This window comes from Oncorhynchus keta, chromosome 10 (genome assembly GCF_023373465.1).
Source record: "Oncorhynchus keta strain PuntledgeMale-10-30-2019 chromosome 10, Oket_V2, whole genome shotgun sequence".
Taxonomy (NCBI): domain Eukaryota; kingdom Metazoa; phylum Chordata; class Actinopteri; order Salmoniformes; family Salmonidae; genus Oncorhynchus; species Oncorhynchus keta.
The window spans coordinates 52,826,678-52,849,660 of NC_068430.1; the positions used below are offsets into that span (position 1 = coordinate 52,826,678).

General features: G+C 44.1%; 1 protein-coding gene across 3 annotated transcripts in view; it reads left to right on the forward strand.

Annotated features, from left to right (window-relative positions):
* LOC118388947 (alpha-1-syntrophin-like) overlaps nt 1-22,983 on the forward strand; it is a 69,790-nt gene that overhangs the window by 38,501 nt on the left and 8,306 nt on the right. The window contains exons 3-8 of one of the 3 annotated variants that reach the window (XM_035778575.2): nt 3,489-3,678; nt 4,633-4,822; nt 7,489-7,619; nt 8,520-8,716; nt 9,702-9,889; nt 15,339-15,757. In XM_035778575.2, the coding sequence (XP_035634468.1) occupies nt 3,489-3,678; nt 4,633-4,822; nt 7,489-7,619; nt 8,520-8,716; nt 9,702-9,889; nt 15,339-15,611 (1,169 nt within the window). In that variant the 3' untranslated portion in view covers nt 15,612-15,757. Of the gene's footprint in view, nt 1-3,488; nt 3,679-4,632; nt 4,823-7,488; nt 7,620-8,519; nt 8,717-9,701; nt 9,890-15,338; nt 15,768-22,983 lie in introns of those variants that run through there. The other 2 variants (XM_035778578.2, XM_035778576.2) reach the window with 2 other exon arrangements.

Genomic DNA, 22,983 nt, shown 5'->3' on the forward strand with positions numbered 1-22,983 from the left:
GTATTGAGTGCATCAGTGTTTCCTGTAAGTACATGGAGTTGGCAGCCAAATTTAAAAAGTAGCCAGCCAGGGAGTTTGGGGCTGGCGGATTCTTCCTATAACAATGCATTTTATAATACCATATTAGTATTATGACATTAGCTTTTATAACCATCAATCTGCTTTATTTGATCATATTTTGGACCAGAATAAGGCTCTCTCTCTCTCTCCACTACCTATTGTTCCTGCATTGAGGATTCAATATCTTCATTGGGTGTTTTCATAATTTATCTGCAGGTAATCGGAAAAAATCAGTAGTACCCTACCAGTATGCAAATTAGGGAGCCAAATGAACCCATCACTAGACTACACTGATGAGTGTCTTCTGTGATCACTGGCAAGTCTCAACATGGTGCTTTGATTCCTATGAAAATACAAAGCTCTGACGAAGGCCGTGAGGCCGATACGTAAGTGTATAAAAGATCAGTGATACTATCAAGAGCAATGTGCGGTTTCCTTTTTCCCTAATCCTAGGAAAATACAAATAAGATCTTTGGTTTTCTTGTCCCGATGCGATACCATGGACATATAACTACGTTGTATGATTTATATATATTTTTAAGTACTTTTGTATTTAACCTTTATTTAACTAGGCAAGTCAGTTAAGAACAAATTCTTATTTACAATGATGACCTACCCCGGGCCAAACCCTTACCCGGACGACGCTGGGCCAATTGTGCACCGCCCTATGGGACTCCCGATCACGGCCGGTTGTGACACAGCCAGGAAATAGCAAAGGGATAAAGGAGATTTACTTTATTCAGTCAGTTTGACACCTTTTATTTTATTCAGTCAGTTTGACACCTTTTACTTTATTCAGTCAGTTTGACACCTTTTACTTTATTCAGTCAGTTTGACACCTTTTACTTTATTCCGTCAGTTTGACACCTTTTACTTTATTCCGTCAGTTTGACACCTTTTACTTTATTCAGTCAGTTTGACACCTTTTACTTTATTCAGTCAGTTTGACACCTTTTACTTTATTCAGTCAGTTTGACACCTTTTACTTTATTCAGTCAGTTTGACACCTTTTACTTTATTCAGTCAGTTTGACACCTTTTACTTTATTCAGTTTGACAGTTTTGACACCTTTTACTTTATTCAGTTTGACAGTTTTGACACCTTTTTTATTCTTTATTCAGTCAGTTTGACACCTTTTACTTTATTCAGTCAGTTTGACACCTTTTACTTTATTCAGTCAGTTTGACACCTTTTACTTTATTCAGTCAGTTTGACACCTTTTACTTTATTCAGTCAGTTTGACACCTTTTACTTTATTCAGTCAGTTTGACACCTTTTACTTTATTCAGTCAGTTTGACACCTTTTACTTTATTCAGTCAGTTTGACACCTTTTACTTTATTCAGTCAGTTTGACACCTTTTACTTTATTCAGTCAGTTTGACACCTTTTACTTTATTCAGTCAGTTTGACACCTTTTACTTTATTCAGTCAGTTTGACACCTTTTACTTTATTCAGTCAGTTTGACACCTTTTACTTTATTCAGTCAGTTTGACACCTTTTACTTTATTCAGTCAGTTTGACACTTTTTACTTTATTCCATCAGTTTGACACCTTTTAATTTATTCAGTCAGTTTGACACCTTTTACTTTATTCAGTCAGTTTGACACCTTTTACTTTATTCAGTCAGTTTGACACCTTTTATAAATTAGTCAACACTTGCTGTTCAGTTGTCAATCAAAGCACAGTAAATAGCCTATTCGCCCCACCTCCGTGACTGTATAGGCCTATGAAACACTTGAAAGAAGGCGGCAGGTAGCCTAGTGGTTTGAGCATTGGGCCAGTAACCAAAAGGTTGCTTGATGAAATCCCTGAGCAGACAAGGTAAAAATCTGTCATTCTGCCCCTGAACAAGGCAGTTGTTCCTAGGCAGTCATTGTAAATAAGAAGTTGTTCTTAAAGTTCTTAACTGACTTTTAATTTTTTTTTAAGTAAAATAAATTCATGTGCCACAAAACAGAAATTAAGTGGATTTCAACTCATCTTTATTACTTACAGTACATTACATGGGACGTGTAAATTCACTCACAGGAGACGATGAATAAGCATCATGCTCTCCCTCCTCCGTGAAAAGAAATTAGACTGCAGCCAACCACAGCTCACAAAAACAACACATGTACCGAGAGGCGGGACATGCAGCAGACTGACAAACCAGCAATCTTTCCCTTTCATTGCTCACTTTGTGACTGACAGGCGCCTGTCCTATCAATAGATCACTAGAAGATGCATATTGTTCATTCTAGCTGGAGAAGGCTAAACTGTCTTTTCTGACAAGCAAATTGAAACGTTTAAATGAAAAGAAACCTACTTAATTTATGAAGTGGAAAAAGTAGCCGGCTTACATAGTCTGTTACCGGCTATTTAGCCGACGGACGGCGCTTATGGAAAACACTGGAGCATACTGCTGACTCGTTGGTAGGTCTCGGAGAGACTAACTGACTGACCGACTTTTGGGGTCAGAGGAAGCCCCTGTTTGTCCCCTGAGAGAGGACCACTTCACACCTCCCAAGTGAAACCTGAGTCGTACCCTTCTGGTCCCGCTCTCCCGTCCTCTGGTCTATTTATACCCCAGCCTGCACTGGCTCCCCATACCACAGCCTAGTGGGCAGCAGAACCGCCACCACTCTGGAGGAGGAGGCTGTGTGTGTGTGCGTTTGTGTGTTTGAGCATGCACGTGTGTGCACGTGCATATGAGTGCGTGTGCGTGGGCTTGAATGCATGCATGTGTGTTTGTGCATATGTGCGGTTGCCGTGTGTGTGTGTGTGTGTGTGTGTGTGTGTGTGTGTGTGTGTGTGTGTGTGTGTGTGTGTGTGTGTGTGTGTGTGTGTGTGTGTGTGTGTGTGTGTGTGTGTGTGTGTGTGTGTGTGTGTGTGTGTCTGGTGAGTGAACGAGCAGGCTGGCTGTGGTGCGTCTGTGTGGGCATAGGCCATGTGTAAGAAGCATGTGTAAGACAGAGAGCGGGTGCTTGCACGACAGGCAAGGCGAGCAGAGGATCAGGATTTGGTCACAGCGGTGAAAGAGAATACTCGCTCATGAAATTCGCAACATTGATAGGAGCCAAGGCTATAGTTCGAACTCCAACTTCATTTGGCTAATTAACCTCCTCTTGCACACTCCATCAGCTAAACACTGAGGGGCGGTTTCCCGGACACTGATAAGGCGTAGTTCTGAACATAAAGCCATTCTCATTGGATATTTTTAGTCTAGGAGTAGGCTCAACCTGTGTCTGGGAAACCGACCCTCAATTGTTCTTTAACTGAGCTTATTCTTGGACTAAAAATCCATTTAAATTAAAATCCTCCATTGAGTAGGCATTTTCAGTCCAAGACTAGGCTTAATCTGTGTCTGAGAAACCACAAAATCCAAATAATTTTTCTTACGGCTCGCAATTCACCTTCCTTAATACAAATTCTCTTTTTTCCTCTCAGTGAAATACATCAAGGAGATGTCGGCCTTTTTTAAGAACACCTCCCCCGGCGCACCCTTACCCTGGGACTCCCCCCCTGCCACATCACAGAAAGGCGCACACGCCCCTGCCGAGCTGAAGGAGGCCAGGACCATATCGCTGAAAATGTGCCAGGTGACTAGGAAACAGTGCCCCCCGGACACAGAGAACAGGTACTGCGGGTGAAAACCAGTCCCTGAAAACCGGAACATTCGGTTGTTGGGGACTTGGCACAGGCTAATGGGGAACTGAGTTCCACGATGAGAGAGAGTTAGAGAGAGAAACTGGGTACAATGGCTTGTATCTTGAATTCAGTAAGATGTTCATCAAGTCAAAAGACCCACAAGGCACTCCTTTTGGAATAGAAATGAAGGTCCGTTGAAGGTAACGAGCACCCTACTTCTTAATATTCACCTGAAGCAAAGTAGCGCTGCTCTGTTTCATCTCCTTTTTCACAGCGAGTTCTGAGCTCCGTCTGCTGTCCCCTTTGGTTTAACTTTTGGTAGCCTATGACGTGATGAAAATGATTGAAACTTTGTTTCACTAAGCTTAGTTCAAGGTATGTAGTGGAGCACTAGTGTGTGTGTGTGTGTGTCCTACTTCATCTCTCTTTATATCTCACCTTTGGTATGAAGAATTCTATCAAAAAGAAGCACACTGGTTTTGGACACTCTGGTATTCTCCACAATGAGCTTTATCGGGGCTCAAATCCAACGTTTCGGTCAATGTTAACACATTGTGGAGCAGACCAGGGGACGAGTGTTTATATTTCCATGTATGGAAGACCTTGAATGACAAATACCCAACAAACTGTGTTTAGGTTAGAATCACCTCATGTCAAGTTACCATGACTACTTTGTCCAGAGGTAAAGTGGATGAGAATGTTTTCCTTTGACCCTCCTCAACTTCAAGGGTCATCAAAATGTGGAATTTAGCACATTCACAAGGGACCTGACCACAGCAAATATTGTTTTCTTGTGTTCGTCTCCCCCCTTTCTCTTTTCACCTTTTATTTCGCCCCGTCTCTCGCTCTCCCCTCTCTCTCCTCCCCCATTTCTCTCTCTCTTTTTGTCCCCCTCTCTTTCTTCCCCCTCTCTTTCTCCCTCGGTCCCCTCCCCTTCACACAGGTACTTTGAGGTGATCTCGTCCAGCAGAAAGAGCTCAGTGTTCCTGAGGGCCAAGGACCCCGTCATGGCCCAGTCCTGGTACAACGCCATCCAGGTAGGGGTCTTGGGCCTGGTTCCCCGCATCAGGGATGAGTTGAGGGCCATGCAGGCGGACCTGGAGGTCAAACACATGGGCTGGATCACTGAACAGGTACAAAGGATCAAAGGTCAAATATTTGTTTGTGTTTGGTTTTATGCATTTTAATGGCAGGCAGGACTGGGTTCAAATAATATTTCAATTCTTTCAAATACATTGAGCAGTTGTACACACTCTGTTCAGAGGTGCTAAATACTCTCCACCGGTAAAAACTATTGTTGTGTCTGAGCCCTTAGCGTGCCAGGAGTGCCAGGCGGGCGGGCTTTGCACTTTTGAGACTTTTCTATTTGTTCTATTGCAACAGACAAGCTCAATCAAGCACAGATAAAGTATTTGAAATGATTTCAAATAGTTTTTGAACCCAATGACTTAAATTATTCAACCCTAACCAAGAAAGGCCTTTCTATTGGTTGGTCAGCTAATGTGTCCCTTGAGTGTGTTTCAAAGAACATTGTGGGGAATGCATTTTAGGATATACACTGCATTTGGAAAGTATTAATTTAAAATGGATTCAATTCATTTTTATCCTCATTAATCTACACACAATACATAAAGACAAAGCGAAAACAGGTTTTTAGATTTTTTTTGCAAAGTTATAAATAAACAAAATACAGGAATACATTATTTACACAAGTATTCAGACCCTTTGCTATGAGACTCGAAGATTCTAAATTGATCATCCTTGAGATGTTTCTACAACTTGATTGGTAAATTCAATTGATTGGAAAATGATTTGGAAAAGCACACACCTGTCTATATAAGGTCCCACAGTTGACAGTGCATGACAGAGCAAAAACCAAGCTATGAGGTCAAAGGAATTGTCTGTAGAGCCCCTGAGACAGGATTGTGTCGAGGCACAACTCTGGGGAAGTGTACCAAAACATTTCTGCAGCATTGAAAGTTCCCAATAACACAGTGGCCTCCGTCATTCTTAAATGGAAGAAGTTTGGAACCAGCAAGACTCTTTCTAGAACTGAGCAATCGGGGGAGAAGGGACTTTGTCAGGGAGGTGACCAAGAACCCGATGGTCACTCTGTGGAGATGGAAGAACCTTTCCATGTGCTTGTTGCCATTCCATTCGCTCAGTTCCAGCTATTATTGTGAGCCATCCTCCCCTCTGCAGCCTTCACTGCCTGGCACCATCCCTACGGTGAGGCATGGTAGTGGCATGGGGGCGTGGGTATATTTTTCAGTGGCAGGGACTGGGAGACGAGTCAGGATTGAGGGAAAGATGAACGGAGCAAAGTACAGAGAGATGCTTGATGAAAACCTGCTCCAGAGCACTCAGGACCTCAGACTGGGGTGAAGATTCAGCTTCCAACAGGACAATGACGCTTAGCACACAGCCAAGACAATGCAGCAGTGGCTTCGGGACAAGTCTCTGGATGGCCCAGCCAGAGCCCGGACTTGAACCTGATCGAACATCTCTGGTGAGACCTGAAAATAGCTGTGCAGCGACGCTCCCCATCTAACCTGACAGAGCTTGAGAGGATCTTCAGATATGGGAGAATTGGGAGAAACTCCCCAAATACAGGTGTGCCAAGCTTGTAGTGTACATTTGCTAATATTTCTAAAAATCTGTTTTTGCTTTGTCATTATGGGGTAGTGTGTAGGTTGAAGAGGGAAAAAAACAATTTAATCAATTCTAAAATAAAGCTGTAACGTAACAAAATGTGGAAAAAGTCAAGGGGTCTAAATACTTTCTGAATGCACTTTTTACTGCGTGACATACATTTGTAAATGTATTTGTGATACGTACATTTGTATGGACATTTTATTATTTGGCACATTTTTCTATGTTTCACATGTATTTGACATTTTTCCTATGTATTTTTTTCAGCATTTAGCATTTTAGCAATGAACAGAATGAAATAACACTGACTAACACTGTGTTCTGTTTAACTGCATTAGCGACTAGCCTAGAAGCAGTCGACTGAAGACTACGACATGTCTGTTTAGTTTATTGAAAGCAACTTTCTGTGTTTTCTGAGAATAGGTTTAGCATTAACGTTAGCCTTGTGCTAAGGAGCTGCCAGCTAATTGGTAGTATGTGCCTTACAAAGGCAAAATAATTAACGTTGTTCAAGGAATTAAATATATAGGGCCCGTTTCCCAGACACAAATTAAGTCCTGGAATCAGAATTATTTTAATGGAGAATAGCCAGAGAGACAGCTTTTTAATTCTGGACTAGGCCAATATTGTTGAAAGCCCAACAACAATGTAGTAAAAGCCCTTGATGGACGGAACATTACCGTCAAGCACCACAACACATGGAATTTTCCAAGAATGATTTCTTTCAAAGTTTTAAAGCAGCCTTGCCTACCGTGAATGCTGACAAATCAATACATTTTGGGATGAAAGGAGTGAAATTGTCAGAAACTAGACACTCGTTGTTATTTCTGCTGAATAAATGATGTTGTTAAACATTCCCCTACTTTATTATAGAATTGAAAATTATTATTTGATCTTAGCTTTTTGTCAAAGAAGCATTGGAATATGCGACAGTGTCATCAAGGCAAAGGGTGGCTATTTGAATCTCAAATATATAATTTGATTGGTTTAACACTTTTTGGGTTACTACATGATTTCATATGTGTAATTTCATAGTTTTGATGTCTTCACTATTATTCTACAATGTAGAAAATAAAGGAAAACCCTTGAGTAGATGTTCTAAAACGTTTGACGGTAGTGTATGTTGTGACATTTCCTCTCCCCAAAGGCGAACCAGGGTCCAGAGAGACCTTTGCTGGCTCTGCTGACTGAAAGAGACCTGCTGCTATACCCCACCCTGCCTGACACTAAAGACAGCATCAACAGCCCAGTCAAGAGCCACCCGCTCATCACAACCAGGTAGGACACAAACACTATCTAAAAACCTTAGCCCCGGGTACACACTAAACATTTCCCCCAAAACCTTTTCTTCAAGGGACATTATCTCTTAAAGGGATGGGCAACTGAATCGGATATGGTGGCCATCTTTGATTTGCCAGTGCTTTCCAGTGCAAATAATGCAGTCAGAACTGGCAGATACAGTACATCACATGAAAAGACACGTAGAAAGGTTTAACCTTGCAAGATTTTGTAACTTTAAACCAGTCATGTATAAGTGTGTACGTGCCTGTCACCTAACACATGTGGCAGTGTCACACTGTGTAGGGTTGAAACCAGACAGTCAAATCTCCTTCCAGCCAAGTCAGTTAAATGACGAGCCACGGCTTAAGATCATTAGGTCAAAAAGTCATTATCTCATCATAACTAGGAGTGACACATTCGCATGTACACACACTACCCTGTTTGCCTGTACTGTATTTAAAGCCAGTCTGTCAAGACATTCTGGCCAAACAGCAAATCATACTTAAACACGCCCCCAAACTGGGCTATTGGCATACTTAATAATCTTCCATAAATGGCCCATTGAAAATGTTCACGCATGTTGTCATATTAATGTGCAAATTATTAGGAAAACCAGCAAGTTGTGTTTTGGGTTTTCTCCACCCCTCATGGTTCTCTCTCTCATTTTCCACTCTTTCTATGTTCTCTTTTTTTCTTCTCGCTCTTTCCCTACTTATCCTCTTTCTCCCTCTCTCTCTCCATCCCTCCCTCCTCTTTCATGTCCTACTCTTCCTCTCCCCCCTCCCTCCACCCTTTTCTCTCTTCCACCTTCTTACCACCTTTCCCCCTCTATCCCTTCCCTATGCCCCCTTTCTCCCCCTCTCTTACCCTCCCTCTCCCCATCCCTGCCTCCTCCAGACTGGTCCACTCGGGTCCGGGGAAGAGCTCTCCCCTGCTGGATTCGGAGCTCTCCTTTGGGTTGCGCATGGGCACCAAGCAGGGTGTAGAGACCCACGTGTTCCGGGTGAACTCGGCCAAGGAGCTTTCAACCTGGACCCACATGCTGGTGGACGGCTGCCACAACGCCGCAGAGCTCATCCAGGAAGTCACCACAGGTACGGATGAAGGAGTAGCGGATGAAGTTAGCCTGCTAAGCTAAAGCCTAGGGGAGCTAATGCGAGTCTTCAGGTTTCAGACAAGGTACGGAACGAGGAGCCTCCGCCAAGTTAGCCCGACTGAGCATAAGCCTAGGCATGAGCTCGGGAAGTTAACACAAGTCTTCAGGTCGCAGACAGGGTTTCAGTACGGAACCATGCTCGTGTCATGAGAAGTCTGAGACAGGAGGACTTACGTTAGCTCCTTGAGAAAATGTTTAGGCTTTTAGCTCAGAGGGCTAACACGGTCTTCAAAAGTTAATCTGTAGGCCTACTGCAGTGCAGGTAAAAACATTGGGGATTGGAAATGATGCAGACAATTACGTTGACAGAAGCCCCAATCTATCTTCAATATTAAAGCTGATCTACCCCCCATTTAAATGCTCCAACTGTAAGTGTATATGTCATCATGGATTCCTGCAAAACAACAGCAGATAGTCAAGCAAAGACCGACAGCAAGTATGTGCAGGTCTGGCTGTTTAAATAAGGTAGTACTGCCCTCTACTGGTTTTCTGGTGTGGTGCAGCATATTGTCAATAAAAAGTCACTCATTGCATTCATGGGAGGCAGCCACATCTAAGCTGGACCTACAGAATAAATGAATTGCAACTGTCTGCATTCATACTGACTATATGATCAATGTCGGGAAGTATGTCTCATAAGAGCTGTCCTTGTCAATTTGTCAGAGAACAGATCAGTCAATAAACTACTGTAGCTTTTAGTATTTGGTTTTGTAAGGGGAGTGAAACAGAGACGTGAACGCATTTACAATGTTTAGCAGATGCTTTCACCTACAACGCCTTACAATAAAAACGTTTAGGGGTGGTTTTCTGGACAATTACGCAAGATCAATGAAGAATCTTCATGAAGAAATATGTGTCTGGGAAACCGGCCCTTAGTGACCAACCAACCTGTGTTACCCTCCCCCCCCTGTGGTGCCTGGCAGCCTGCAGCTGGAATGGGAAGGAGTGCAACCTGGGAGTTCACATCAACGAGGGCTTTTCCCTGTTCACCGAGGAGATGGGCATCAGGAAGACGGTGCTCCTCCAGCAGCCCTTTGAGCGCCTGCGCATGTCCTCCGACGACGGCGTGCGCATGATCTTCCTTGACTTCGGAGGGCCCGAGGCGGAGATTGTGAGTTGGACTGATGACTGGTTGGTTGGTTGGTTATTTGTTTGGTTGGTCTGGCTGTCTTTCTGGATCTCTTTTTCTCTTTTGTTTACTCTTCCTTTCTCTCGCTTCTACTCTCTCTCTCTCTCTCCCTTATCCATTTTCGTTCACGCTGACATTCTACCCATAGAAAGATTACGCCTCGTGAATGATGCCCTGGACACGAGTAGAGAAGGGGTTAGATCACCCCTGTTGACTTCAGAGGATGGTCTGTTCCATGTGCAGGTGTTGGGCAAAATGATGAGAAAATAATGGTCCCTACAATATATGTGGATATGGAACAGTCCTTCTCAACAACTGGGTGATGCTTTGCATTTTGGCAACTCAACAGTAACACGGTGAGCTAAGAAGTCCATGCTGCGCAGTACAACTTTATTTCACGTAACTTGATGGTAATAGCCTAATAATTGTGTACCAAAGCCAAATTGTGCGCAGGCGCAGCACACATCATGTAAAAAGAGAAGCATGAGAGGATGTCTACTTTCAAAGGGAGAGGGACATCTGTCTGTCTGTCTCTGTGTGTGCCAAATAGATAACAGATAATATACTAAAGTGAAATAAAAAATGTACAGTACACATAAAAGTTCCAAAGGAATAGAGACATTTCAAATGTCATATTATGGCTATATACAGTGTTGTAACGATGTGCAAATAGTTAAAGTACAAAAGGGAAAATAAATCAATATAAATATGGGTTATATTTACAATGTTGTTTGTTCTTCACTGGTTGCCCTTTTCTTGTGGCAACATCTTGCTGCTGTAATGGCACACGTTGGTATTTCACCCAATAGATATGGGTGTTTATCAAAATTGTATTTGTTTTCAAATTATTTTAGGGTCTGTGTAATCTGAGGGAAATATGTGTCTTTAATATGGTCATACATTTGGCAGGTTAGGACGTGCAGCTCAGTTTCCACCTCATTTTGCGGGCAGTGTGTACACAGCCCATCTTCTCTTGAGAACCAGGTATGCTCACTGAGTCTGTACATAGTCAAAGCTTCCCTTAATTTTGGGTCTGCCACTGTATACTCTCTGTTTAGGGCCAAATATAATTCTAGTTAGCTCTGTGTTTTTGTCAATTCTTTCCATTGTGTCATGCAATTCTTTTTGTTTTCTCATGATTTGATTGGGTCTAATTGTGTTGCTGTCCTGGGGCTCTGTGAGGTCTGTTCGACCAGCTTGTTTAGGGGACTCTTCTCCAGGTTAATCTCTCTGTAGGTGATGGCTTTGTTAAGGAAGGTTTAGAAATCGCTACCTTTTAGGTGATTTTTGGACATTAACAGTTCTTTTCTGTTTTTTTTTTTATTGTTAGCAGGTATCGACTTAATTCTGATCTGCATGCATTATTTGGTGTAATACGTTGTACACAGAGGATATTTTTCTGCAGAATTCTGCATGCCGTCTCAATTTAGTGTTTTTTTCCATTTTGTGAATTCTTGGTTGGTGAGTGCACCCCAGACCTCGCAACCATAAAGGGCAATGGGTTCTACAACTGATTCAAGTTTTTTTTTTTGCCAGATCCTTATTAGTATGTCGAATTTTATGTTCCTTTTGATGGCGTAGAAAGCCCTTCTTGCCTTCCCTCTCAGATCGTTCACAGCTTTGTGGAAGTTACCTGTGGCCGAGGTGTGTAGATGTTTAGGCCGAGGCATGTATCGTCTTTTGTGTGCTCTAGGGCAATGGTGTCTAGATAGAATTTGTATTTGTGGTCCTGGCAACTGGACCTTTTTTGGAACATCATTATTAATATTTATGTCTTACTGAGATTTACTATCAGGGCCCATGTCTGACAGAATCTGTGCAGAATATCTACGTGCTGCCGTAGGCCCCCCTCGTTTGGGGACAGAAGCACCAGATCAGCAGCAAACAGTAGACATTTGACTTAAGATTCTAGTGGGGTGAGGCTGGGTGCTACAGACTGTTCTAGTGCCCTCGCCAATTCGTTGATATACGGTGCATTCGAAAGTATTCAGACCCCTTTACTTTTTCCCCAAAAATGTACGTTACAGCATTTTTCTAAAAATGATTTAATAGTTGTTTTCCCTCATCAATCTACACACAATAACCCATAATGACAAAACAAAAATAGTTTTTTTTAGCAAAAACTTAAAATATCACATTTACATAATATTCAGACCCTTTACTCAGTATTTTGTTGAAGCGATTACTTCCTCGAGTCTTTTTGGGATGATGCTACAATCTTGGCACCCCTGTATTTGGGGAGTTTCATCCATTCTCCTCTGCAAATCTTCTCAAGCTCTGTCAAATTGGATGGGGAGCATCGCTGCACAGCTATTTTCAGGTCTCTCCAGAGATGTTCGATTGGGTTCAAGTCCGGGCTCTGGCTGGGCCACTCAAGGACATCAAGAGACTTGTCCCGAAGCCACTCTTGCACTGTCTTGGCTGCGTGCTTAGGGTTGTTGTCCTGTTGGAAGGTGAACATTCACCCCAGTCTGAGGTCCTGAGTGCTGTGGAGCAGGTTTTCATCAAGGAACTCTCTGTACTTTGCTCTGTTCATCTTTGCCTCGATCCTGACTAGTCTCCCACCACCATGCTCCACTGTAGGGATGGTGCCCGGTTTCCTCCAGATGTGACGCTTGGCAATCAGCACAAATAATCTTGGTTTCATCAGGCCAGAGAATCTTGTTTCTTATGGTCTGAGAGTCCTTTAGTGCCTTTTGGGAATCTCCAAGTGGTCTACCACGTGCCGTTTTACTGAGGAGTGGCTTCTGTCTGGCGACTCAACCATAAAGGCTTGATTGGTGGAGTGCTGCAGAGATTGGTGTCCTTCTGGAAGGATCTCCCATCTCCACAGAAGAACTCTGGAGTTCTGTCAGAGTGACCATCGGGTTCTTGGTCACCTCCCCGACCAAAGCCTTTCTCTCACGATTGCTCAGTTTGGCCGGACGCCCAGCTTGTTCCATTGAACCTTTTCACATGTGAGTTCCATATATCTTTATTGTTCTCCCCAGTGTGTTGTTTTATTCACGTGATGTCAGAATGTGCTCACTGTTCCAAAATGTGATTGTTACACACCAGGACAGTTAATCTGCACTGCCCTCAAACCAAGGCACGCTGCCTGTATATATTTATAAGCTGTTTCATCTTGTCAATTTCAAATGATTTTCTAACAAGTTTAGTTTTCTAACAACACTTTGAATTGAGGTGTGTTTCCGCCTCATTAATTCACGTAAAATCAGGCCATTTCACTTTTGCGGACAATTTATTTTTGAGGCATTACTGACCCGGACAAACTTCCCAAAGCACTTCCCAATTGTTTCTGCAGACATTTGCGCATCTCCAGTCAGAACAAGACCTGCACACACACGTGTTCACATTTTCCGTCTGGCGCCCACATCGAATTCGCCGTTGTTTTCATTACTACATGATCACTGGAAATGTGTGTGTTTCTATCAAAGTAAGTGCCTTATTATGTTACAATAGTTTCTGTATGTCGTGTTGTCTCGTTTCTACTGTAGCTCACTGTGTGTATGGAGCATAATATTTTTGTGTTTATCCCTTATAACCGCAGACACGCGAGGTAACGTTACTCATTTCATAACCTTTATGGTGTTCTATTCAATTGTGCTATTAGCTCCGTAAAACAATGCTAATTGCGTCAGAGAAGTACTTTCAGAAACCACACACACAAACAAACATTATTTGCCAATATCATTTACATTTACATTTAAGTCATTTAGCAGATGCTCTTATCCAGAGCGACTTACAAATTGGTGCATTCACCTTATGACATCCAGTGGAACAGCCACTTTACAATAGTGCATCTAAATCTTTTAAGGGGGGTGAGAAGGATTACTTTATCCTATCCTAGGTATTCCTTAAAGAGGTGGGGTTTCAGGTGTCTCCGGAAGGTGGTGATTGACTCCGCTGTCCTGGCGTCGTGAGGGAGTTTGTTCCACCATTGGGGGCCAGAGCAGCGAACAGTTTTGACTGGGCTGAGCGGGAACTGTACTTCCTCAGTGGTAGGGAGGCGAGCAGGCCAGAGGTGGATGAACGCAGTGCCCTTGTTTGGGTGTAGGGCCTGATCAGAGCCTGGAGGTACTGAGGTGCCGTTCCCCTCACAGCTCCCTAGGCAAGCACCATGGTCTTGTAGCGGATGCGAGCTTCAACTGGAAGCCAGTGGAGAGAGCGGAGGAGCGGGGTGACGTGAGAGAACTTGGGAAGGTTGAACACCAGACGGGCTGCGGCGTTCTGGATGAGTTGTAGGGATTTAATGGCACAGGCAGGGAGCCCAGCCAACAGCGAGTTGCAGTAATCCAGACGGGAGATGACAAGTGCCTGGATTAGGACCTGCGCCGCTTCCTGTGTGAGGCAGGGTCGTACTCTGCGGATGTTGTAGAGCATGAACCTACAGGAACGGGCCACCGCCTTGATGTTAGTTGAGAACGACAGATCATAACTGGAGCTGGGCATCTTTCGAGCTGGAGATTGAGGCCAGCTGTTGTATGCTAGCGTACGCTCCTTAACAGTTTACCTGGATGTAAACACAGCAAGAAAACACTTAGGCCAATATGTTGAACAACAACAACAAAAACTTGTTTTACTGAAGGGAAAAAAACGGAATATTCATAACCCATAATTCATATTCATGCCGTGGTTGAACTACAACTGCATTTCCACCCCCCACCTCTAAAGGCATAGTATCATGGCAGGTCACCTGTCAGGTCAGTCAGTCAGTCAGTAATTGCTGCAGATGTGCTCAATAGTGCTTGAGCATATGATACCCCCCCCCCCCAAAGCATGGTGAAACACATAGAGGTGTGTCACAAGCTAAACACATGTATTTTGACAACTTCCTCTACTTACTACTCCCGGTGCCAGACAGGCAGACTTTGCAGTGCCTCTGTGTGTGACTACTTTGAGCAGCAGTTTGAAGGGAACTTTGCAGGGAAAATGCCGTGCAGTGAGGCGTAGGGGATTATCTGCAGCAAGACGACCCCCAGTGGATGGGCGCCAAGGGGTGTGGTGATCCTCCAGCTCTCATGAGGTTCTCATGAGGTTCTCTCTGTACTTTTGGTAGGTAATGACTTTACCCATGGGGGAGAGGGAGTGGGAAGGATGAGGGAGTGGGGAGGATGAGGGAAGGGAGAGGATGAGGAGGCAGTGGGCAGGTGGGTGAGATATTGTCACTATAATTGCATAATGGAACTGTATGTGAACTGTACATCCAATTACAAAAATACCTTGTTCAGTGATCATCTCACCTGTTAGTTGGTGGTGAACTATGTGGCCGTTGAGGGCAGCAGTGTCGATCAGATGGAAAAATACCAATTGGTAGTTTTCCAGAGTGCGATTCCACAAAGCTGTTTATCATGTCCGCCTTATCCACGGCCCCCATTTTGAGGTTATAGTCAAGCACGCAGTCTGGTTTGATTTTTCTCTCTCCCGTCAGGTGGTCCACCTTCCCTGTGGCCGACATGGTTGCTGTATGGACAGTAGAGAGGACATGGACGTCTCATTTGTCATGCCACTTTACTGCCAGCTGTTGACCGTTCTCCTTGAACTCCACCTCCCCTCTCTGCATCATCCTGCATCCGAATGCTGGCATCCCCTTCCTGTTCGACCTGACTGTGCCCACAGGCCCCTGTGCTGTCGGAGAGCAGATGCTAGAAGAGTGTGGGACTGCTGTACCAATTGTCAACGTACAAAGTGTGTCCCTTGCTGAGAAGAGGAGCCAGCGTGGTCATCATCACGGACCCGGACACCCCAAACCCCTCATAATGTTGGATCCTGTGTAAACTATCATTTCCTGGACAAACCCTGTCTTCACATCGCACATAGCAAATAATCAATAAATCACCATCAGAAAATGTTTTGTGTGGTATTTATTTATTTATTTACTGTTTTATTCACATGTTTTAAAGTACTGATGACTAATCATGCATTCTAATTATTGCATAGATTGTAATGGACACATTATGTGTGTAAAATACTTTTTTGAAGGTTGTACTGATTTATAATGAGCTAAGCTAATTCCAGCTATGTCTGCAGCCATGTTTGTAGACATACAACTCATTCTGGGTTTGACGTGATGACGTGAGGGAGGGTTCACTAATTTTTCGAGTGAACTTCCAGGAGTGAGTGATGGGATGTAAACGACGGTAGACGACACACCCTCTTCAACATGCATACTGCAAACAGACCAAACTCATCTTGTCCCCTCTTATTATCTCTACCAATCTTTGGATTACTTTCTATTTCTAAAAAGTGTTTTACTGAATTATTCAATGGTGATCTCATCCGTGATGTGATGAATTATAAATAGTAATTATTATTAACTAATTCATATTGTGGTTTCTGTCAGCCGAGAGTCTAAACACGACCGCTTGTGTTACGTCAATCTTTCCTCAGTGAGCGCGAGGACAAATGTAGCCTACATTTTCCAGTTTGGATGATTGTGTTATGCTGTAGCTATTCAGTGAATGTCTGAACATTGCATCCAAAAACAAACGGGTCACATTCACAACATAATTTTGCAAGGACTGTGTTTGTGCAAAATGTTTCTGTGAAAAAACAGTGTGGCCAGCTCAAACGTTGACTGTTGTGTCAATCGATACTGGACGTTCTGAATAAGCGTTCTAATCACAGCCTACGCTGCAGGGACCACTTTAGAATGATCACACCCATTTGTTGGTATGTGTAAAAAGGTTAAGAAGGATGGAGGCCACTGTGTTCTTGGGGACCTTCAATGCTGCAGAAAGTTGTTGGAACCTTTCCCCAGATCTCTGCCACTCACAATCCTGTCTCAGAGCTCTACAGACAATTCATTTGACCTCACGTCTTGTTTTTTGCTCTGATATGCACTGTCAACCGTGGGACCTTATATAGACAGGTGTGTGCCTTTCCAAATCATGCCCAATCAATTGAATTTACCACAGGTGGACTCCAATCAACTTGTAGAAACATCTCAAGGATGATCAATGGAAACAGGATGCACCTGAGCTCCATTTCGAGTCTCATAGCAAAGAGTCTGACTACAAATGTAAATAAGGTATTTCTGTTTTTACTTTTAATACATTTGCTAAAATTCTAAAAACCTGTTTTCGCTTCGTCCTTATTGGGTATTGTGTGTAGATTGAGGGAAAAAATAATTTAATCAATTTTAGAATAAGGCTGTAATGTAACAAAATGTGGAAAAAGTGAAGGGGTCTGAATACTTTCTGAATGCACCATATATGTTGAAGTGGGTGGGGCTCAAGATCAAATCAGGTTTAATTGGTCACATACACATGGTTAGCATATGTTAATACAAGTGTAGCGAAATGCTTGTGCTTCTAGTTCCGACAGTGCAGTAATATCTAACAAGTAATCTAACAATTCCCCAACAACCACCTAATACACACAAATCTAAAAGAGTGAATGAGAATATGTACATATAAGTATATGGATGAGCGATGGCATAGGCAAGTGCAATAGATGGTATAAAATACAGTATAAAAATGTGATATGAGTATTGTAAGATATGTAAATATTATTAAAGTGGCATTGTTTAAAGTGACTAGTGATCCACTTGTTAAAATGTCCAGTGATTGGGTCTCAATGTAGGCAGCAGCCTCTCTGAGTTAATAATTGCTGTCTAGCAGTCTGATGGCCTTGAGATAGAAGCTGTTTTTCAATCTCTCGGTCCCAGCTTTGATGCACCTGTACTGAGGTCACCTTCTGGATGATCGCGGGGTGAACAGGCAGTGGCTCGGTTGGTTGTTGTCCTTGATACTCTTTTTGATCGTCCTGTGACATTGGGTGCTGTAGTTTTCATGGAGGACAGGGAGTTTTCCCCCAGGGATATGTTGTGCAGGCCGCACTAGCCTCTGGAGAGCCTTTGCGGTTGAGGGCGGTGCAGTTGCCGTGCCAGGCTGTGATGCAGTCTGACATGATGCTCTCGATTGTGCATCTGTAAAATTTTGTCAGGGTTTTGGGTGACAAGCCAAATTTCTTCAGCCTCGCTGTTGCGCCTTCTTCACCACACTGTCTATGTGGGTGGACCATTTCAGTTTGTCTGTGGTGTGTACACTCAGGAACTTAAAACTTTCCACCTTCTCCACTGCTGTCCCTTCGATGTGGATAGGGTGGTGCCACCTCTGCTGTTTCCTGAAGTCCACAAGCATGTCCTTTGTTTTGTTGACGTTGAGTGAGAGCTTGTTTTCCTGACACCACACTACGAGTGCCCTCACCTCCTCCCTGTAGGCTCTTGTCGTTGTTGGTGATCAAGCCCGCTACTGTTGTGTCGTCTGCAAACATGATGATTGAGTTGGAGGCGTGCATGGCTATGCAGTCATGGGTTAACAGGGAGTACAGGAGAAGGCTGAGCACACACCCTTGTGGAGCCCCAGTGTTGAGGGTCAGCAAAGTGGAGATGATGTTTCCTACCTTCACCACCTGGGGGCAACCAGTCAGAAAGTCTAGGACCCAGTTGCACAGGGTGGGTTTGAGACCCAGGGCCTCCAGCTGTAGTCAATGAACATCATTCTTACATAGGTATTATTTTTGACCAGATGGTATAGAGCAGTGTGCAGTGTGATGGCTATTGCGTCATCTGTGGACCTGTGGACCTGTTGGGGCGGTATGCAAACTGAAGTGGGTGGCGGTGATATGATCCTTGACTAGCCTCTCAAAGCACTTCATGATGACAGAATTTAGCACGCAGGTGTTTTCTACTTTTGTTATATTTCATTGCGTTTGGCAGGCCTGTTTATAGTTAGTCATTTAGTTCAGTTATCTTTGCCTTCTTGGGTACAGGAACAATGGTAGCCATCTTGAACCATGTGGGGACAACAGACTGGGTTGAGCATGCTCTGAGGACATGGCTAGGGATGCTGTCTGGGCCAGCATCCTTGCGAGGGTAAACACGTTTAAATGTTTTACTTACAGTCATGGAGAAGGAGAGGGGGCAGTATTTGTTAGCGAGCCGCGATGGTGGCACTGTATTATCCTCAAAGCGGGCAAAGAATGTGATTAGTTTGTCTGGAAGCATGACGCCGGTGTCCATGACGTGGCTGTTTTTGTAGTCCGTGATTTCCTGTAGACCCTGCCACATACGTCTCCTGTCTGAGCCGTTGAATTGCGACTCTGATACATCCTGTTTGAGTTTCTGCCTATAAGACGGTACAAGCAAGATGGCATCGTGGTCGGATTTGCGGAAGGGAGGTTGGGGGAGGGCTTTGTATGCATCACTGAAGTTAGAGTAGCAGTGGTCGAGAGTATTAGCCCTGCATGTCGTGCAATCAATATGCTGATAGAATTTAGGTAGCATTGTCCTCAAATTTGCTTTGTTAAAATCGCCAGCTACAATAAATGCAGCCTCCAAATATATGGTTTACAGTTTACATAGAGTCCAGTGAAGTTCCTTGAGCACCGTCTTGGTGTTCGCTTAAGGGGGAATGTACACAGCTGTGACTATAACTGCCGAGAATTCTCTTGGTAGGTAAAATGGACGGCCTTTGATTGTAGGGAATTCTTGATCGGGTGAGCAGAAGGACTTGAGTTCCTGTATGTTGTTATGATTACTTCATGAGTCGTTAATCATGAAGCATACATCCCCGCCCTTCCTCTTCCCAGAGAGGTGTTTATCTCGGTCGGCGCGATGCATGGAGAAGCCCGGTGGCTGAACCGATTCCAACAACAGAGAGCCATGTTTCTGTGAAACAGAGAATGTTACAATCTCTGATGTCTCTCTGGAAGGCAACCCTTGCTCAAATTTCGTCTACCTTGTTGTCAAGAGACTGGACATTGGCGAGTAGTATACTCAGGAGCAGTGAGCAATGTGCACATCTACGGAGCCTGACCAGGAGGCCACTCTGTCTGCCCCTTCTGTGGCGCCGTTGTTTTGGGTCGGCTACTGGGATTAGATCCATTTTCCTGGGTGGTGGTCTGAACAGAAGAACCGCTTCGGGAAAGTTGTATTCCGGTCATAATGTTGGTAAGTTGACGTTTCCCTTATATCCAATAGTTCTTCACAGCTGTATGTAATAAGACTTAAGATTTCCTGGGACGACAAATGTAAGAAATAATACATAAAACAACTAAATACTGCATAGGTTCCTAAGAACTCGAAGCGAGGCGTCCATCTCTGTCGGCGCCAGTTATAGTTACAAAAAAGAAACTGGTCACAGATGATTCACGTTGGGATGTTTTTCTTCGGCTGGCAAGCCTCCCCCTTTATCCTCCAAAATATAATGATGGTCATTATGGCCAAACAGTTCTATTTTGTTTCATCAGACCGGAGGAAATCTCTTCAAAAATTAAGATATTTGTCCCCATGTGCAGTTGCAAACCCTAGTCTGGCTTTTTTATGGTGGCTGTTGAGCAGTGTCTTCTTCCTTGCTGAGCGGCCTGTCAGGTTATGTCGATATAGGACTCGTTTTACAGTTGTTTCCTGAGTTCTTGCTGATTTCTTTTGATTTTCCCATGATGTCAAGCAAAGAGGCACTGAGTTTGAAGCTAGGCCTTGAAATACAACCACAGGTACACCTCCAATTGACTCAGATGATGTCAATCAGAAGCTTCTAAAGCCATGACCTAATTTTCTGGAATTCTTCAAGCTGTTTAAAGGCAAGGTGAACTTAGTGTATGTAAACTTCTGACCTACTGGAATTGTGATACAGTGAATTATAAGTAAAATAACCTGTCTGTAAACAATTGTTGGAAAAAAAATATTTGTGTCATGCACAAAGTAGATGCCGACTTGCCAAAACTGTAGTTTGTTAACAAGAAATTTGCGGAGTGATTGAAAAAACGAGTTTTAATGACTCCAACCTAAGTGTATGTAAACTTCTGACATCGACTGTATTTATTTATAGCATTTGTTAATATTGTGCCGTTCCTTTGGCTTTGATGCCTCTTGATTGAGTATTGCTCTGTTCAAGTGGAATGTGATTTGGCTGTGATCTGATAGGGGTGTCAGTGGGCTGACTGCGAAAGCTCTGAGAGATTCTGGGTTGATGATCAGTGATAAAGTAGTCTGCAGGACTACTGCCAAGGGATGAGCTGTAGGTGTGACTACCATAAGAGTCCCCTCGAAGCCTACCATTGACGATGTACAAACCCAGCGTGCGGCAGAGCTGCAGGAGTTATGACCCGTTTTTGTTGGTTGTTTTGTCATAGTTGTGTCTAGAAGGGCATATTTGGTAGGGAATGCTGTCACCTCCAGGTAGGTGTTTGTCCCCCTGTGTGCTAAGAGTATCAGGTTCTTGTCCAGTTCTGGCATTTAGGTCGCCACGGACTAGTACATGTCCCTGGGCCTGGAAATGGTTGAACTCCCCCTCTAGGATGGAGAAGCTGTCATCGTTAAAGTATAAGTATGGGGGTTCTATTGGCGTATAGGTAGCACACATGAGGACATTTTACTTATTAATTTCTAGGCAGATGTAAAATGTTCCTGTTTTGACTAATTTAATAGAGTGGGTTAGGTCTGATCTATACCAAATTAGCATACCCCCAGAGTCTCTTCCCTGTTTCACACCAGGTTGTGTGGGGGATGGGACTACCAGCTCTCTGTAACCTAGAGGGCAACCAGTGGCTCCCTCTCCTCAATACCATGTTTCTTGTAGGATGACAATGTCTGTATTTCCACTTTATTTGATGAAGTCTGGGTTCCTGCTCTCTCTTTAATTAAAGCCATCAGCTGTGTTATTTTACTACAATATCATGTCAGGGATATCAGCACATCACAAAGAGTCTCCTTAGAATAACAAAGAGTGTGCCTGGCTCAGTTTACTGCCATCCTACACCTCCTACCTTCCCTCAGTCCCCCATCCCACCTCTCTATCTCCCTCCCTCCCTCTCCATCTCTCCCTGTCATTCTTTCTCTCTATCTCTCCCTGTCATTCTCTCTCTCCCTGTCATTCTCTCTCTCCATCTCTCCCTGTCATTCTCTCTCCATCTCTCCCTGTCATTCTCTCTCCATCTCTCCCTGTCATTCTCTCTCCATATCTCTCTCTCTCCCTGTCATTCTCGCTCTCTCTTTCTCCCTCCCTACCTCCATCTCTCTCTCTCTCTCTCTCTCTCTCTCTCTCTCTCTCTCTCTCTCTCTCTCTCTCTCTCTCTCTCTCTCTCTCTCTCCATCTCTCTCCTCTCTCTCTCCCTCTCCCCTGTCGTTCTCTCTCTCCCTCTCCCTGTTGTCCTCTCTCTCCCTCTCTCTCCCCATCCCTCTCCCTCCCTCTCCATCTCTCTCTCCCTCTCTCCCTGTCATTCTCTCTCTCCATCTCTCCCTGTCATTCTCTCTCTCCATCTCTCTCTCTCTCTGTCATTCTCTCTCCATCTGTCCCTGTCATTCTCCCTCTCCATCTCTCTCTCCCTCCCTCCCTCTCCATCTCTCCCTATCATTCTCCCTCTCCATCTCTCCCTATCATTCTCCCTCTCCATCTCTTCCTATCATTCTCCCTCTCCATCTCTCTCTCCCTCCCTCTCCATCTCTCCCTGTCACTCTCTCTCTCCATCTCTTTCTCTCTCCCTCTCTTCCTGTCATTCTCTCTCTCTCCATCTCTCTCCTCTCTCTCTCTCTCTCTCTCTCTCTCTCCCTGTCATTCTCTCTCTCCATCTCTCTCCATCTCTTCCTGTCATTCTCTCTCTCTCCATCTCTCTCCTCTCTCTCTCTCTCTCTCTCTCCCTCTCCCTGTCGTTCTCTCCCTCTCTCTCCATCTCCCTGTTGTCCTCTCTCTCCCTCTCTCTCTCCATCTCTCTCTCTCCCCATCCCTCTCCATCTCTCTCTCCCTCTCTCCCTGTCATTCTCTCTCTCCATCTCTCCCTGTCATTCTCTCTCTCCATCTCTCTCTCTCTCTCTGTCATTCTCTCTCTCCATCTCTCCCTGTCATTCTCTCTCTCCATCTCTTTCTCTCTCCCTCTCTCCCTGTCATTCTCTCTCTCCATCTCTCTCTCTCTCTCTCATTATCTCTCTCTCTCTCTCTTTCTCCCTTTCATTCTCTCCCTCCATATCTCTCCATCTCTCCCTGTCATTCTCTCTCTCCCCATCTCTCTCCCTGTCATTCTCTCTCTCCATCTCTCTCCTTTGCTGTTGGCGTCCTTCTCTTGTTCACATGGAT